At 31.0% G+C, this 14710-nt stretch overlaps 3 protein-coding genes across 3 annotated transcripts; 2 read left to right on the top strand and 1 right to left on the bottom strand.

Annotated features, from left to right (window-relative positions):
* The first annotated feature begins 2567 nt into the window (after positions 1–2567).
* On the top strand, positions 2568–3603 carry LOC106333424 (putative methylesterase 19). The gene is made up of 3 exons (XM_013771866.1): positions 2568–2936; positions 3010–3147; positions 3224–3603. The coding sequence occupies exons 1-3, from the start codon at positions 2571–2573 to the stop codon at positions 3503–3505; spliced, it is 786 nt and encodes a 261-aa protein (XP_013627320.1). The 5' UTR covers positions 2568–2570; the 3' UTR covers positions 3506–3603.
* A 1190-nt stretch (positions 3604–4793) lies between these two features.
* LOC106333370 (putative methylesterase 19) lies at positions 4794–5899 on the top strand. The gene is made up of 3 exons (XM_013771825.1): positions 4794–5241; positions 5319–5453; positions 5524–5899. Exons 1-3 carry the CDS (start codon positions 4849–4851, stop codon positions 5803–5805), a joined length of 810 nt encoding a protein of 269 aa, XP_013627279.1. The 5' UTR covers positions 4794–4848; the 3' UTR covers positions 5806–5899.
* A 7548-nt stretch (positions 5900–13447) lies between these two features.
* On the bottom strand, positions 13448–14173 carry LOC106333873 (auxin-responsive protein SAUR71-like). Its single transcript, XM_013772262.1, has one exon. It carries the CDS (start codon positions 13989–13991, stop codon positions 13503–13505), a length of 489 nt encoding a protein of 162 aa, XP_013627716.1. The 5' UTR covers positions 13992–14173; the 3' UTR covers positions 13448–13502.
* Positions 14174–14710: the final 537 nt, after the last annotated feature.

Genomic DNA, 14710 nt, shown 5'->3' with positions numbered 1-14710 from the left:
AATCGAAACTAAACCACTTACAGATCCATCGCATTAAACATGTTCTTAACTCCTTTAGCCACGATCTCTCCTTTAACGTGTGGTTATCTTCTGAGAGGCGGTGTATTTACGGGGGTATAAAAAGATATGTTTTCCTCCTCCCAAAACCATCTCTTAGTATACTTATTGTTACATGGTTCTATATCTCTCTACTTTGAACCGTTCTTTATGCGCTTTCATAAGTAACAACTATCTGAATCTTTTCCTTTTCTGCAGCCATGTAATTTTTGGATGGATTTCGGTGATTGTTACATTCATCTTGAGCGGAACATTCCTTCTGCTACAGAAGTATGTCTCATGACAGTCCATTAGCTTCTTCTTTCATTGAAAAACTTTAATGTGGTTCTTTAAGCATTAGTGCAACTACAGACGCATGTCTAGCATGGAGTTTATTCTTCTTTTGGATTTACTGTTCTGTGTTTGCTTTAGGATTTGCTTGTGGGTTTCAGGTGGTTCGTAGACTGGTGTGCAGATTATGCGATTGAATGAAGACAAGAACGACTTGATACTGAGTGAAAAAACAGCCTATCTTCTTCTCTGATTTGAAGACATAACCTGTCTGATTCTTAGGTATGTTCATGTCTTAGCTTTAGGTCTGTTCAGATGTTACAGAAAATTTTGTTTTCTTTTAGAAAGTTCAAAGCTTTGCTTGAAATTGAAAATGTTGGTTTTATATTCGGTTCTTGGTGATGATGAACTTCTCTGCGTACCTTTTGTGTCTTCTTATCAGATGAGTCCTTAACAGCCTTATGAATCCAGTTTAAGGGAATTTCGTTAAAGTGACTATTTGTTATTAGCTGGTAACCGTTACATTAGTGTTCTTTCATGACCCAGATGATACGTATTTGTTTTATATTAAACGTCGCATTGAAAAAATGTTATATTTGTTCTATCTCAGGACTGTCCTATATTCACAAAGACTTTTTATAGATAAAAGATTAAGTTTTGTAGTGTTTAAAGTGCTTATAAATAGCTGATTGTGACTGTTTTCTTTTTTGCAGATGGATTTAACTTCTTCTTATAATCTGAATGATGTTTGAAGATGAGATTTAAGGAGAAGAAGCTTCAAAACCTTCTCTTTCTGGAAAGAGAAGAAAAGAAACTCAAAGACCAAACTCTGCTCTTCCACCAAACCCAAGGTAATTACTTGCTCATAAAGCAAAGGTATGAGAATTTTTTATCCAAAAAGAAGATGACCGTGTGCAATACAATTGTTGTTTCTGTAAATTTGCAGGAACTGAAAGTAGCACTTGAAACACGTATGTGTTTTCCAAGTGAAATAGCTGAGTGTATTTTGGTTCTTTTTTCTATTTAATTCAGCTTAAGTTATATGTGTGTTTAAGACTTTTAGTGCAAGTTGTTTTCTCTACCCTATTATTGTTGTAAACTTGTGATTTGATCATCTTTGATCAATAAGTTAGTACAACATGGGTTCAAAACTTATTTTGAATGTGGTGTAATATAAATATTTGTTTGGAACTTTGAACAGTTGAGTACAATTATTTCTAATATGTGAATGGAAAATCGACATGTCAGCGAATTATTTAAAGAATTATTAATTCTTCCATAATTTTTGTTTAATTAACATCTAAACCAAATTTTTATCACAATTTATAAAAATATTCCATAAATATTTATTCAATGGTACGTTTTTAGAACAAAATACTTTTTGTCTGTTGAATACAAAATAACAATAATTTCTAAAATAGTGAACAAAATTTTAACACAATTTTATAAAACAATAGTAAAACTTATTTCTTAAACAATTAAACCAAATATTTTAACACTACATCATATATATTTAATAAATATGTTTTTAACCATGAGTATGTTTTGAACCAAAATTAATTGTCAATTTTAAAATCATAAATTAAAATTTCAAGGCATTTTTAATGATAGACAAAAATAAACTATGGTTATACTAATATATCTGATAATTTTATATTCAGTGGTACATTTTGAACGCAAAATACTCTTTGTCAATTGAATACAAAATAAAAATGTTTGCCGAGTTACAAAAATTATTAAACACCTCTTACAACTGCAAACTTAAAATACAAACCACAAAATCATACAAAAAATAATAACATAGATCACGAGTAAATTATATTCCGTCCGTACGGCGGACCTACCCTAGTAATCTATATACAATCTTTTATATATTTCTTCTTATACACACATAGCGAAACTCTAAACCTAATTTCTGAAATGAATTTTGAGATCCATCAATCATCTCCTGGAAATCGCGCACAAATTTGCTTGACTTTATGTGATGCAAATGTATTTGGATACAAATAAGTGTTTTCTTGCAATTGAATCTTCCTAAAGTTTCAGACTTTTATAGCTTTCTATATTGCTTCTATGTTTCAAATAAAATGAAATAAGCTAACATTCAATGTAGTGTTGGTTTGGCATTCTCTGGATCTTAGAAAACGACCAAAACCTAACAGTCAATGTACACAAAGTATTATGTGAAACAACCGTCTATTATATAAACTGTTGAACCAATATGTAGAAAATAAAAAAAGGCAATGGACAGGCAGAAGCGAATTGTGCTCATTCATGGGCTCTGCCACGGCGCATGGTCTTGGTACAAAGTGAAACCGCAGCTGGAGGCAGCGGGGCACTGTGTAACTGCAGTTGATCTAGCTTCGTCGGGTATAAACATGACCAGATTGGAAGAGATTCAGACTTTAGAAGATTACTGCAAACCATTGCTTGAGTTTCTGAGCTCGCTTTGCTCAGATGACGAAAAGGTGATTCTTGTTGCTCATAGCATGGGAGGAATATGCGCTGCACTTGCTGCTGACATCTTCCCTTGCAAGATTGCTGCTATTGTCTTCTTGACAGGTTTCATGCCTGACACAAGAAACCCACCTGCTTATGTGTACGAAAAGGTAACATAAACATATGATGATGATTTAGTATGATCTCTGGCGAATGATTCTTATATTTGACTGAAACTTGCAGTTCTTAAAAAGCATTCCACGAGAGGAATGGTTGGACACCGTGTTGGGAAAGTACGGGAAACCTGATTGTCCTCTAGATTTTGCTCTTTTGGGACCAAAGTTCCTGGCCAAGAAAGTGTATCAACTCTCTCCACGTAAAGTAAGACTCCAAGCATAATAAATAAAACTCTTCTTTTTATTCAACCTTTTGGTTGATTGTTGTCGTGGCGAACTAGGATCTTGAATTGGCGAAAACGTTGGTGAGGGCAAACCCCTTCGTTACAAACAATCTGGCAGGGACGAGAAGCTTCAGCGAAGAAGGATACGGATCCATTACACGTATATATATAATATCTGGAGAGAGTAATATAGTACTTGAGGATTACCAGCGTTGGATGATCAGGAACTTTCAGCCAAAAGAAGTAATGGAGATCAAAGATGCAGATCATATGGCAATGTTCTCCAAGCCTCAAGAACTATGTGCTCGTCTCTTGGAAATCGCTTGTAAATATGCATAAATAAACCTCCTGAAGTCTCTACTGCATCGACTACAGTAATAATAATTATAATAATGAATTAATAAGCCATATGAAAATGCATCTACATGTATGATAACTAAGCAGAAGATAATTTTAGTACAAGTGGTTATATAAATAAGATCTTGTGATAATTCTATTTCTAAATTATTAACAAACTTTGGCTTCAACTCAAGTAATATATGTGCATCAAACTTGAAATGTGATCTCTAAGATTCATTATATATACAAAACACAAGCGTAAGAGCCTCATTCAATGGTATATTACTACTGTAGGAAGGAGGGTCATGTTTTCTGCAAACGTTTAACCAATGCATAAAGACGTAGGGAGTGTTATTTTCCACAACTAACATCAGCTTCGACCACAACCAAAAGCCATATGAGAAAACAACTATATACAAGAGAACTATTAAAATGATAAACTGATAATACTAATAAAAATGGTTATGAATAAAATTTTCTGAGATAATTGAATAAGAAAGAGCGAACTGCAATTTCTATTTTGTGCTCTGCTTTCTGAACTACAAACTTGAGTCGCAGTCAGTTTATGAGACACATGCAACTCAAATGTCCGTCACGATCCAAACAAGGTAATGATAAGTTATATACAGCGAAGAAAAAGCTGATAATGTTCTGTTTTTCCACTCGCAAGCATTTGTTCATCGTTTTGTCAACTGATATTATCTCTTTGAAGTAGCTAACTTCGTTTTGAAGCTGTATCATCCACAACCTTTATATTGCTGCATCATCCCCAAATTTCTATCCAAAACCCACTAAAAAAAAGATACAAAATTTCTATCCAAAAACGTCTCAGTATCTAACCCAAAAATATTATCATCCCTCAATCTTGTTCCAGTAAATTTTCCTTTTTTGCTAAAATTGTTCCAGTAAAATTAAGATACAGAAGAACGAAATTTTTTTTTCCTTCTGAAAACAAAGTTGGATATAGGTACGTAGAGCATTTTGAAGCACACCAACGACACTTTAATGAATCCAGTGAAATACCAGAAAGATTCATTAGACAATCACAACAACGACACTTTAACGAATCTAGTGAAGTAACTACAAGTCTACAACTATTCAGAACCTACCCTCTGTCATAGCCTAATATATCTCTTTGTCAGAAAGTTACTGTATTTGAGCCGTGTGGATCTCTGCTTTATATTTTTCCCTCATACTATTGGCAGAAAGATATATAGGTACCTAAAGCTTTGTCAGTTTATACAGAACAAGCACTAATTTAAAAGTTGAATACAGAAGATGGGTTTTTAGTATACAAAGAATATGCGGAAACAAACTGTCTATGTAAGTGTTCCTGAACCAAGATGTTGAAAGTAAAGAAGGCAATGGAGAAGGAGAACCAGAAGCGGTTTGTGCTCGTCCATGGGCTTTGCCACGGCGCGTGGACTTGGTACAAACTGAAAACGCAGTTGGAGGCTGCAGGTCACTGTGTGACAGCAGTGGATCTGGCTGCTTCGGGTATAAACATGACCAGATTGGATGAGATTCAGACATTGGTGGATTACTCCAAACCCTTGCTTGATATTCTGAGCTCGCTTGGCTCGGATGAAGACAAAGTGATTCTTGTTGCTCATAGCATGGGAGGCATACCCGTTGCCCTTGCTGCGGACATCTTCCCAAGTAAGATTGCTGCTATTGTCTTCGTGACATCTTTCATGCCAGACACAAGAAACCCACCTGCTTATGTTCTAGAAAATGTAAGTAAATTAGATTACTTGGGTAGCACGGTTTAGATCCTTTCCAAGTGATTCTGATATCTGACTGAAATCTGCAGCTGTCAAGTACTTCACAAATGGACTGGTTGGACACTGTGACTGGATTCTACGGGACACCTGATCGTCTTCTACGGTTTTCTCTTGCGGGACCAAAGTCCATGGCCAAATATGCCTATCAGTTATCTCCGCTTGAGGTATGACTCGAAGCTTACAAGCCTGATCAGGACCAATTGCTAGTTGTTGATTGTTTTTGTGGCGTGACAGGACCTTGTACTGGCGACCATGTTGGTGAGGGTAAACCCGGTAGTTACAAACAATCTGGCAGGGACAAAAAGCTTTAGTGAGGAAAGGTACGGATCTGTTACGCGTATCTACATCATATGCGGAGAGGATAATATGATACCGGAGGATTACCAGCGTTGGATGATCAGCAATTTTCCTGTAAAAGAAGTAATGGAGATCAAAAATGCAGATCATATGGCAATGTTCTCCAAGCCTCAAGAACTATGTGCTCGTCTCGTGGGGATTGCTAATAAATATGCGTGAGATAAACCTGTGATTATGGCTGCAAGTTAGTATAAACATTCAGCTTCCATTACAATTATAAGCCATATGTTAGTCCGTTTTCGATTTTACTAAAGCCTAGATGATAACCCGCGCGCATGCGCGGAGTGAGTTTTTATATTAATATTTGTTTATTAAATGGTTTTAACATTTTGCAACACTACAATCTTTATCGATTATAAAATGACAAATACAAATGTTGGTCCTTTAAATATATCATCATTGTTGAAGAGTTAACGTATTACATCTCATTTTAATTATTTTTAAGACTTCATATGCACAAAGAAAATTAAGTTTTGCGGCTGACACAAATGACAAAAACCAAATAGGCAACATCGATTGTATAATGACGAAAGGGGATTAGGTTTTCTGCTCTCGATTTGTTTATTATTGACTCTCCATAAGTGAGTTCATTTTCTACCTCTATATAATTGTGTTTTCATTTTCTTTTTTTTTTTCTTGATATGAGTTAAATTTCTTTTTTTTTTAATTCTTCTATGAATTCGGTGAATTAAATATGTGTCATTTAAAAAAAATGGACATCTGTAAAAATTAGTTTAATTCCAGATACTTATCTAAGAATCAAAATTTTGAAAAAAATCACCGGCAAACTATATTAATAGATTAGTGTTTAAATATAATATATCAAGCTATTATAGAATATATATATAAGTGAAGACTCGAAATATAAATGTCTGTCTAATATATATTCACCAGCTCGGTCTAAAAATCATCTAATTCTAGAACAACAAAACAAATTACTTATTTCACCAGTTCGGGTAATATTGAATCCAAATGGGTAATATCCGAATCCGAATGGATATCCGAAGATAACCAAACATAAGTATATTTAACCCTATATTTCAAGTTTACTTCTTTCATTTTATTCAAAATATTTATATTAATGATGTTTATTGCTCAAAATTAGATAATATACATATAATTATGGACAAAATTATTTGCTATTCACTTAAAATATATATCAAGCTCTTGTTTGTTGCATTAACAAAAGTTGCATTTAAAATTTCAAAAAAACAACTAAATTAGTGTCTTTCTATTTTTAAAGTTTTATCTCCAAACCTATTAACAGTTTAATTTTAAAAATTAGAAAACCAGTTAAAACATATTTTAAATACAAAAAATTAAACAATGAATCATTTATTTATTTTTTCTTCAAAATTTAAATATCCAAACCCGGCCCAAAATATTTGAACCCGAACATAAAATACCCGAACCCGACTCGAAGTGTAGAAAAATCCGAATGGGTTTTATACCTTTATACTGAAATACCCAATACGAACCCGAACGTGTATCCGAACGCCCAACCCTACGATATATGATCATCATTTGTCTCTTGCTTGAACAAACAAAAGTTAAACCATTGATCACAAAATTTTCAATGTGAGACTTTTACCATTTTTAGTAATTTATAGTCGTTTCAAAAAATTTAAAATATAACATATAAGAAAAAATCTAATTTTTTTATTATATGCTTAATGTGATTGTTTAATTCTTTTAGTAGTGTAAAATGAAACAAAAAAGAGAGATGTTAGAAAAATTGTTATCAAATATGTATTATTAATAATCATTAATTGTCATATATATGTTAACCATATTTGGTAATTACATAGTTTTTATTTGAGGGATGAAAACATATTCTTTTGTACACTATTAATTAATTTGATAGTTAATTTAATAAAAAACATAGTATATGTTTATATGGACCAACTTATTTTTCTAACAATTCTAAGAATCATTCTCGTGATGACACGTGGCTACAAAAATATGTTGTAATGCTCTAGGATTATAAGGGATAAGGCAAATGTTAGTCCGTTTTCCACATTCACCTGTGATGTAACTATTAAAACAATACTATATTTTAATCTGCGCTTTCAAAGCACATGATTATTTCCGAAGCAAACCAAATTTATTTGATTTACATTTGTATTTTGATTATGTATGCACATTTAAATGTTACGGATGAAGGGAAAATGCAGTGTTTTGAAATCCGATCCGGATCCACTATTAAACCTGCAAACCTGGTGACTCGATATGTAATCCGGTTTGATTTTTTTAAATCGTTATTTAGAAATCATATAAAACCCGCAAAAAAATAACCCGCTATTGAACCGATGGGTGACCCGATATGTAATCTGATTTGACTTAAATTGTTATATTTTGAGTATTCTAATATATATTCATGAATGTTTAGATGAATAGTGGATATATTATGAATGTGATGCTCCAATTTTACAAAAATTAGCTGTACAAAATTTTAGTCAAACCAAATTTTCATCTTGTTATAAGCATAATCGATCAATTTTTGAGAGGATGCATACTAAAAAGAGAGAAATAAATTTTGAGCATCAACGATTCATATACATCTATTACAATTTAATGATTTAAGTTTGAAAAAAAATATAATCATTTATTTATTTATTGATTTAGTTTTTTTCTTAATGTAATGTTTTATGATATAATTGTGTTAATATATTTGTTGAATTAGTTTATATTTGATAAATATATTAAATGTATGTTCTAATAACCCGTAAATACTATATTCATAAAAAATCAATAGTAACATGTTCTATCATATTTTAAATATTAATAGTAGCTACTTATTAATATTTATTTTATCATATATATTTATATTTTTATGTATTTGGTGAGGGCTTTGAAGATTTTATTTCTTGTATTTGGATTAATGTACAGTTGTATATATACATATTAGTAGGCATAAATCATTATTTATTATATTAGTAAATAATATTTAATTGATTAGTTACTTAAGTTTAGTATTAATATGAACTGAATTTATTAGCATGAAAATAATAGATTAGTTATTTAGTTTCTCAATTTTAGGCATGATGTATATTTAATAATAATTAAGTTTGGCATAAGTGAAGATAATATGAAAGATAATTAAATTTAATGGTCCAACATAAAATCTATATTATTTGTAAGTAGATTAAAATCGTTTCTGTTTTAATAGTATTGATTCGATTTGGGTCAATTTTAAAAATATATTAATTATTAAAAAAAAAATCTAAAGAGATTATGAAACTTTTAAGCAAACATTTGATTCTTTGATTTTATATATCTGTTTGTTTAAGTCGTTTCAGTTAACACAAAGGTCTACATGGTCTTCAATCGAAACTTGAAGCGTAACATTGTTCGACAAACTAGACCTTGATCTAGGCAATCGCGCGAGTATTTTCTTTCATTTTTTACATACATAAAGAAAATTTCTATATATTCAATGATAAATATTCTTAACATAACCATATTTTCAAACGTTTATGAAAATTTATTTTTGTTAAAATTCAATTAAAGAAATCTATAATTTAAATTAGAAAAAAACAAACATACTTAAATATAGTTTCAATAAATATCTCATTGGCATGTCATTGTAAATAAGTGGTAAAACTAAAACTTAATCTAATTTTGTACACCCCTTTTAATAGATTATATTTTCAAAAGAAGTAAATAAAAAAGAAATTTTTGTCAAATTGGATAAAAAAGAGACTTTCGTCCCTATAATAGTTTAATAGGTGATTTCTCGTTCTCATTCGAAAATATAAATATTTAAAAGATAAATATATTATAAAAATTATTTTGTATTATATATATAATTTATTGCAAATAGTATTATAATATTTTACTTAAGTATAACCACTTTTTCTTCTAGGTAAGTTATATTTGATTAGTTTTATTTATTGCATTAGTTAGTTCTTCATCTTAAATATCTAACTATACTTTCATAATTATTTTGTATACTTTTTTTTTATTTGTAAAAGTAGAAAAAACTGAAGTGATGATATGTACAAAGTTTTATAAACGGAAATTACGGATAAATATTTGAAAACTCATGAAAATATATTGATATGTACATAATAATTTTTCTTTTTGTAAACTCTAAGTATCTTTATACTAAAGTGGTATAAAAGGTAAATTAAATAATTTCTGAAAAATCTTAACCAGAAAAATTCATAGTGGTTTATGTATTCTTATTAGGTTTTTTTTTTTGCAAATATGACTCAAAACTCAAAGTCAAATACAAAACTAACCCTTGAGTTTTTGGAACTTTCATTTGCCCTATTCACCTCAAAGTTTGGATTATTTACGAAAAGTGTTATTATTCTTTTTACTTTAATTTTTGCGAAAATAAGTTTTTTACTCTCTCATCCTCATTTTCTTCAAGTATTTACAATATTACCATTGCCATCAATACACCAACCACTATGACAACCAATTTTAAGGTTTTAATGCACCCAAAATCGATTTTGACTCCTTCTATCTCATTTCTTATGAACTAAAAACAACATTTCTTTCACTTTTTCTCTATATTCATCAAAAAAAACTCAAAATTTTGATTCTAAATTTTTTAAGGTTCATCGAACCATTCAAACTCATGATTCTTGGTCATTAACAAGTAGGTTGCTTTGGTGGTGAAGTATTGTGTGGTTGGAGAAGCTAAACAAATTATCTCAGTGGTTAAAACTATGCAATCATTATTTTTCCAGATCTGTCATTCAGAAGACTTTCGTGTAAGTTTTCTGGTTAATGCATATGTTTGTTTCGCAATTGACTTTATGTGTCTTACAGAGACGATTTCTCTGGAAGTCTTCCATTTTTTATGTTTTCAAAAAAATTAGAGAAGACTTCCCGGTAAGTAGTAGGAAAAGCAAGTTAGTTTTGCATTTGACTTTATCTGTCAGAAATTTGACTTTTTTTAGACGACTTATACGGAAGTTTTCTGGTCAATGCATAGGTTAATTTTGATATTGACTTTATGTGTCGAAATTTGACTTTTCCTACGTACAACAGAAAAATAAAATTTAAATATTTATTTTTTTTAGACGACTTCTATGTAAGTCGTTTCAGGTTACTTTTGCAATTGAAAAATAAAAATTAAATATTTAATTTTATCCGGACGACTTCCATGTAAGTCTTCCGGTAGACGACTTACACGGAAGTCTACCATCATTTATTCTGAGATTCTGGTCATACCTTGGTTATTACAGAAGACTTTTGTGTAAGTCATCTGCCGGAAGACTTACATGGAAGTCGTCTGTATAAAATAAAAAATTTAAGTTTTTTTTTTCAATTGCAAAAGTAACCTGAAACGACTTACATGGAAGTCGTCTAGAAAAAAATATATTTAAATTTTATTTTTCTGTTGGACGAATTCCGTGTAAGTCATCTAGGAAAAAACAAATTTCACACACAATCTGGCCAAATGCAAAAATAATATGTTTATCCCTAGGAAAAGTCAAATTTCTGATACATAAGGTCAATTTGACCAAAAGACTTACGTATAAGTCTTCCGAACGACTTCCGTGGAAGTCGTCTACGTCTACATCAACGTTTAATAAAAATTTATTTTCTCTACAACTACAAAGAATTTTTAACATTTTCTTGTTAATTTATGTATATTAGTCAATATTGGAGCTTCTGAATGAAATTCATAACTTAATTGGTGATAATTATGAGGTTAACAACATTTATGCTTATTAATGTTTCTAGCTAATGAGAGAAGATTTCCCCATAAGTCTTCTACGTTAGTTTTTGTAAAACTTGTATTTTTAACTTTAAGATATATTTTTTCTAACTTTCAAAAGGGTTAAGTAACTTCAATAATATCAAGTCATATGATTTAATGTGTCTTCTTAGATCATAATATATACTTTTTAACTTTCATGAAATTTGAAATTTTAATTTTTCAGTTTCCCGCTTAAATTTTAGTTTTTCACTTAAATTTCCCCCTTATATTTATATTTCTCGATTGAAATTTAAGTCTTTCGAAAAGTCTTCTGAGAAGAAGTCTTCCACAAGACTTCCCAGAAGACTTCTAGTGAAACTATTATAGGTTTGAACTAATGTAATGTTTGATCTTTTGTGAATTTGACTAAGTTTTCTTGAGAAGTTTTCTCCATTAGTTGTAGTAAATTCGGCTAATGTTTTGTATTATTGTGTTTTGATATTGAAGTTGTATCAATAGCTTCTATAATGTCAAGTACTTTTGGCAAGATAATATTGTAGACATGAACATATTTACCAAATTTGTTTATTAATATCTTTTCAAATTTACAAAAGAATTCACAACTAAAAGAGTACACATACAAATTATAAAACAGACCATAAGCAAAACTATTATAGTTCATTCTTCCATAAAGACAAGCTTAGATTCTACTTGACATGGGAGAAGACTTTGCCAAAAAGACTTCCAGGGAGTCGTATACTGCATTAAATGTTAGAAGACTTCCGAAAAGACTTTCCTGGAAGTCTTCCAAGTGTGTCTCAGATCTGAAAAACATGCATATACAAAAGCATTCAAATGACTTTAAAACATAGAAAAACTTTAAAAATAAGGTAAGAGCTTAAAACAACCAAAATAATTTTCAAAAAGTAAGAGTTTTAAGCAACAAGAGGTTACCAAATAAAAAAAATGATTTATAGATCTACATTTAAAAGAGTGGAAGATGAGAACCATGTAATGAAAAATCTACAAAACAAGATGAATTAGTGAGAATGACATGAGACAAAAAAATGATAAATTGATATAAAGTTTGGTGTTTACAAAAAATGATAAATTGTGAAAAAGATAAGAGTTTTAAGCAACCAGAGGTTACCAAATGAAGAAAAGCTAGACATATACACTTACCAAAACACTCAGATGTGACAAGCCTCTCACTCTTTACTGTGACAATCAAACTGCAATCTTCTTCGCTAAGCATGATAGGATATCTAAGGGAGCCAAGCATATGGACCTCAAATATCTATCACTGAAGCAAAATGTCAAAAGAGAAAAGTTTGTCATTGAACATATAGGCACTGAACTTACGGTTGCAGACATATTTACAAAAGCTTTACCTCCAAAGACTTTCATGAAGCATGCTGAAAGTATGGGTCTTGAGGCTAGCGCTCAATGTTATTTGTTTACGATTAGCCTATGTATGACAGTTATTTGAGCTCTTTTATGACTTTTACATCTTTTATATATTTTGTTTTCAATGTGCACACACATTATTGTTGGTTGGATTTATGATAACAAAACGAGTGTTTCGTTAAAGACATTAAAGGGACCATTACGATACTCCTACTTATGTTTATGGTCTAATTATGAAGGGGGTCAATGCCGTAGTACATGGACCACATGTAAGTTAAATTTACATGAACCCTAAGATCTTTAAACATCTAGGTTAATCACATAATATAATCATATGAATGTTTATAGAGTTATCTGGATTCATTGTGTCTGAAAGATCTTCCTGAATGGATTGAATCCTGAATGGAAGATGAACAACTCAATATCTTCTTAGGAACTTGTAGGTTTCTCTCGCCTCGTCTATAACGTTAGTTGTTGCTTTTAGGATATCTTTACGATGGTCTAAAGATATGTATTTATAGGTGGATAGATGAGATGACCTAATTATTCTTTAGGGTTTTCTTTAGATTAATCTCAACCGTCCATCAAAGTATATAGATAAATTAGGAATTACTCATTTATTTTTAATTTCATTGGTCACCAAATATATTAAGGAATAGCAATATTCCAATTGAAAACGGATAACTATAAGACCGTATAATAAGGAAAGGAAATATTCCTTACAACTACAAGTATATGCATATGGTAATGTTGTGAACAATAACTTATGGAAAGGGAAAAAAAAAGAAATTCAAAATCTATTCCACTTGAACAAGGATGGAGATCGAAGAAGCTTGTACGAACCGTTCCTTCTCATGCTGGGACTACCCCACCCGCAAATCGGAGGACTAATCAAACCATCATCATCGTCATCATAATCATCACCATGAACATCAGACTTTATATCAGCCAAAACCTTGAAGAAGAAGTCAACCTCGCACGGAAGAACAATGGGCCCATCACGTCTATATCCATATTCGTTCTCTGCGGCTTCTAACAAGTTCTTGAACAAAGGATGGTTCAAAAGTTTCATTTTCACCACGATTCTCTGTTTCATGGGACCAACGTAAACGGTGAAACACTTTTTCTTGATCTTTCCTATGGATTCGCTGTTCTTAGCATCCTCAAGATGAGCAGAGCCATTCCAAGTCTTGCTTCTTGTGAACGAAGCCGTGGTTGAAGAGCTCGTTTGGCCAAAAGTCTTTATTTTTCTCCATGTCTTCATTATCGGACTCTCCATTATAGCATAGCACTCTTCTTATGAGGAGGTTAGAATCCAGAATCGCGAAAATGTTTATGGGTCAGGCCCCAAGTTCCATCTGACATTTGCTTTTTTTTTTTTTTTGGCTTGATAGTTATATGTTTCTTGAATATCTCATATATATAGAAGAGATATGTTTTTTTTTTTGTCAAAGAAGAGCTATGTTTACTTTGAAGAATTTGACAATTAGAAGAGGCGGGCTTAACTTTTCCATTTACCCTTCACCATATACGAAGTCATGGTCTAATAATTGAGTTTTTATAATATAGTTGTTCTTGATAAATAAACATATCTTTACAAGCTTATTATTTGTGATCTATTTACAATCTTTAAGAGCTATGTTTGTTTTATTCAGTTTGTCAACGGAAAGGGTTTAGTTGCCTTTCCAAGATGTACACGGGGTTTTAAAAATATTTTAAAGCATATCAAGGGAATATAAATGGTTTTGAATGATTCTCAAAGATTAGTATATACCTTGTTTTCTTTAAAATCTGTAAAATGGGGTCAAACCATTACTATATTCTCTTTTCGGCAAATAAGATTTGCTTTTTAATTACCCTTTTTTTCGTTTGCCATTGATGTTCGAGTTTGCTTCTAGTCCAAATGTCCAATTAAACAATGGCATACTCATAGTTAAAGAAGAGAGGAAATAATAAATAGACATGTTTCCCACATTTTCCATGATATGTATCTATAAA

The sequence above is a fragment of the Brassica oleracea genome, chromosome C3 (genome assembly GCF_000695525.1).
Source record: "Brassica oleracea var. oleracea cultivar TO1000 chromosome C3, BOL, whole genome shotgun sequence".
NCBI lineage: Eukaryota > Viridiplantae > Streptophyta > Magnoliopsida > Brassicales > Brassicaceae > Brassica > Brassica oleracea.
The sequence above is the reverse complement of the archived record's forward strand: the minus strand, read 5'-3'. Positions and strand labels throughout refer to the sequence as shown.

What these genes read in the sequence shown, in the direction of transcription:
- LOC106333370 (XM_013771825.1), top strand. Translation starts at nt 4,849, where the DNA reads ATGTTGAAAGTAAAGAAGGCAATGGAGAAGGAGAACCAGAAGCGGTTT. An exon ending in CTGCTTATGTTCTAGAAAAT is followed by an intron (nt 5,242 to 5,318) that starts GTAAGTAAATTA and finishes TGAAATCTGCAG; the next exon opens with CTGTCAAGTACTTCACAAAT. An exon ending in ATCAGTTATCTCCGCTTGAG is followed by an intron (nt 5,454 to 5,523) that starts GTATGACTCGAA and finishes GTGGCGTGACAG; the next exon opens with GACCTTGTACTGGCGACCAT.
- LOC106333424 (XM_013771866.1), top strand. Translation starts at nt 2,571, where the DNA reads ATGGACAGGCAGAAGCGAATTGTGCTCATTCATGGGCTCTGCCACGGC. An exon ending in CTGCTTATGTGTACGAAAAG is followed by an intron (nt 2,937 to 3,009) that starts GTAACATAAACA and finishes TGAAACTTGCAG; the next exon opens with TTCTTAAAAAGCATTCCACG. An exon ending in ATCAACTCTCTCCACGTAAA is followed by an intron (nt 3,148 to 3,223) that starts GTAAGACTCCAA and finishes GTGGCGAACTAG; the next exon opens with GATCTTGAATTGGCGAAAAC.
- LOC106333873 (XM_013772262.1), bottom strand. Translation starts at nt 13,991, where the DNA reads ATGGAGAGTCCGATAATGAAGACATGGAGAAAAATAAAGACTTTTGGC.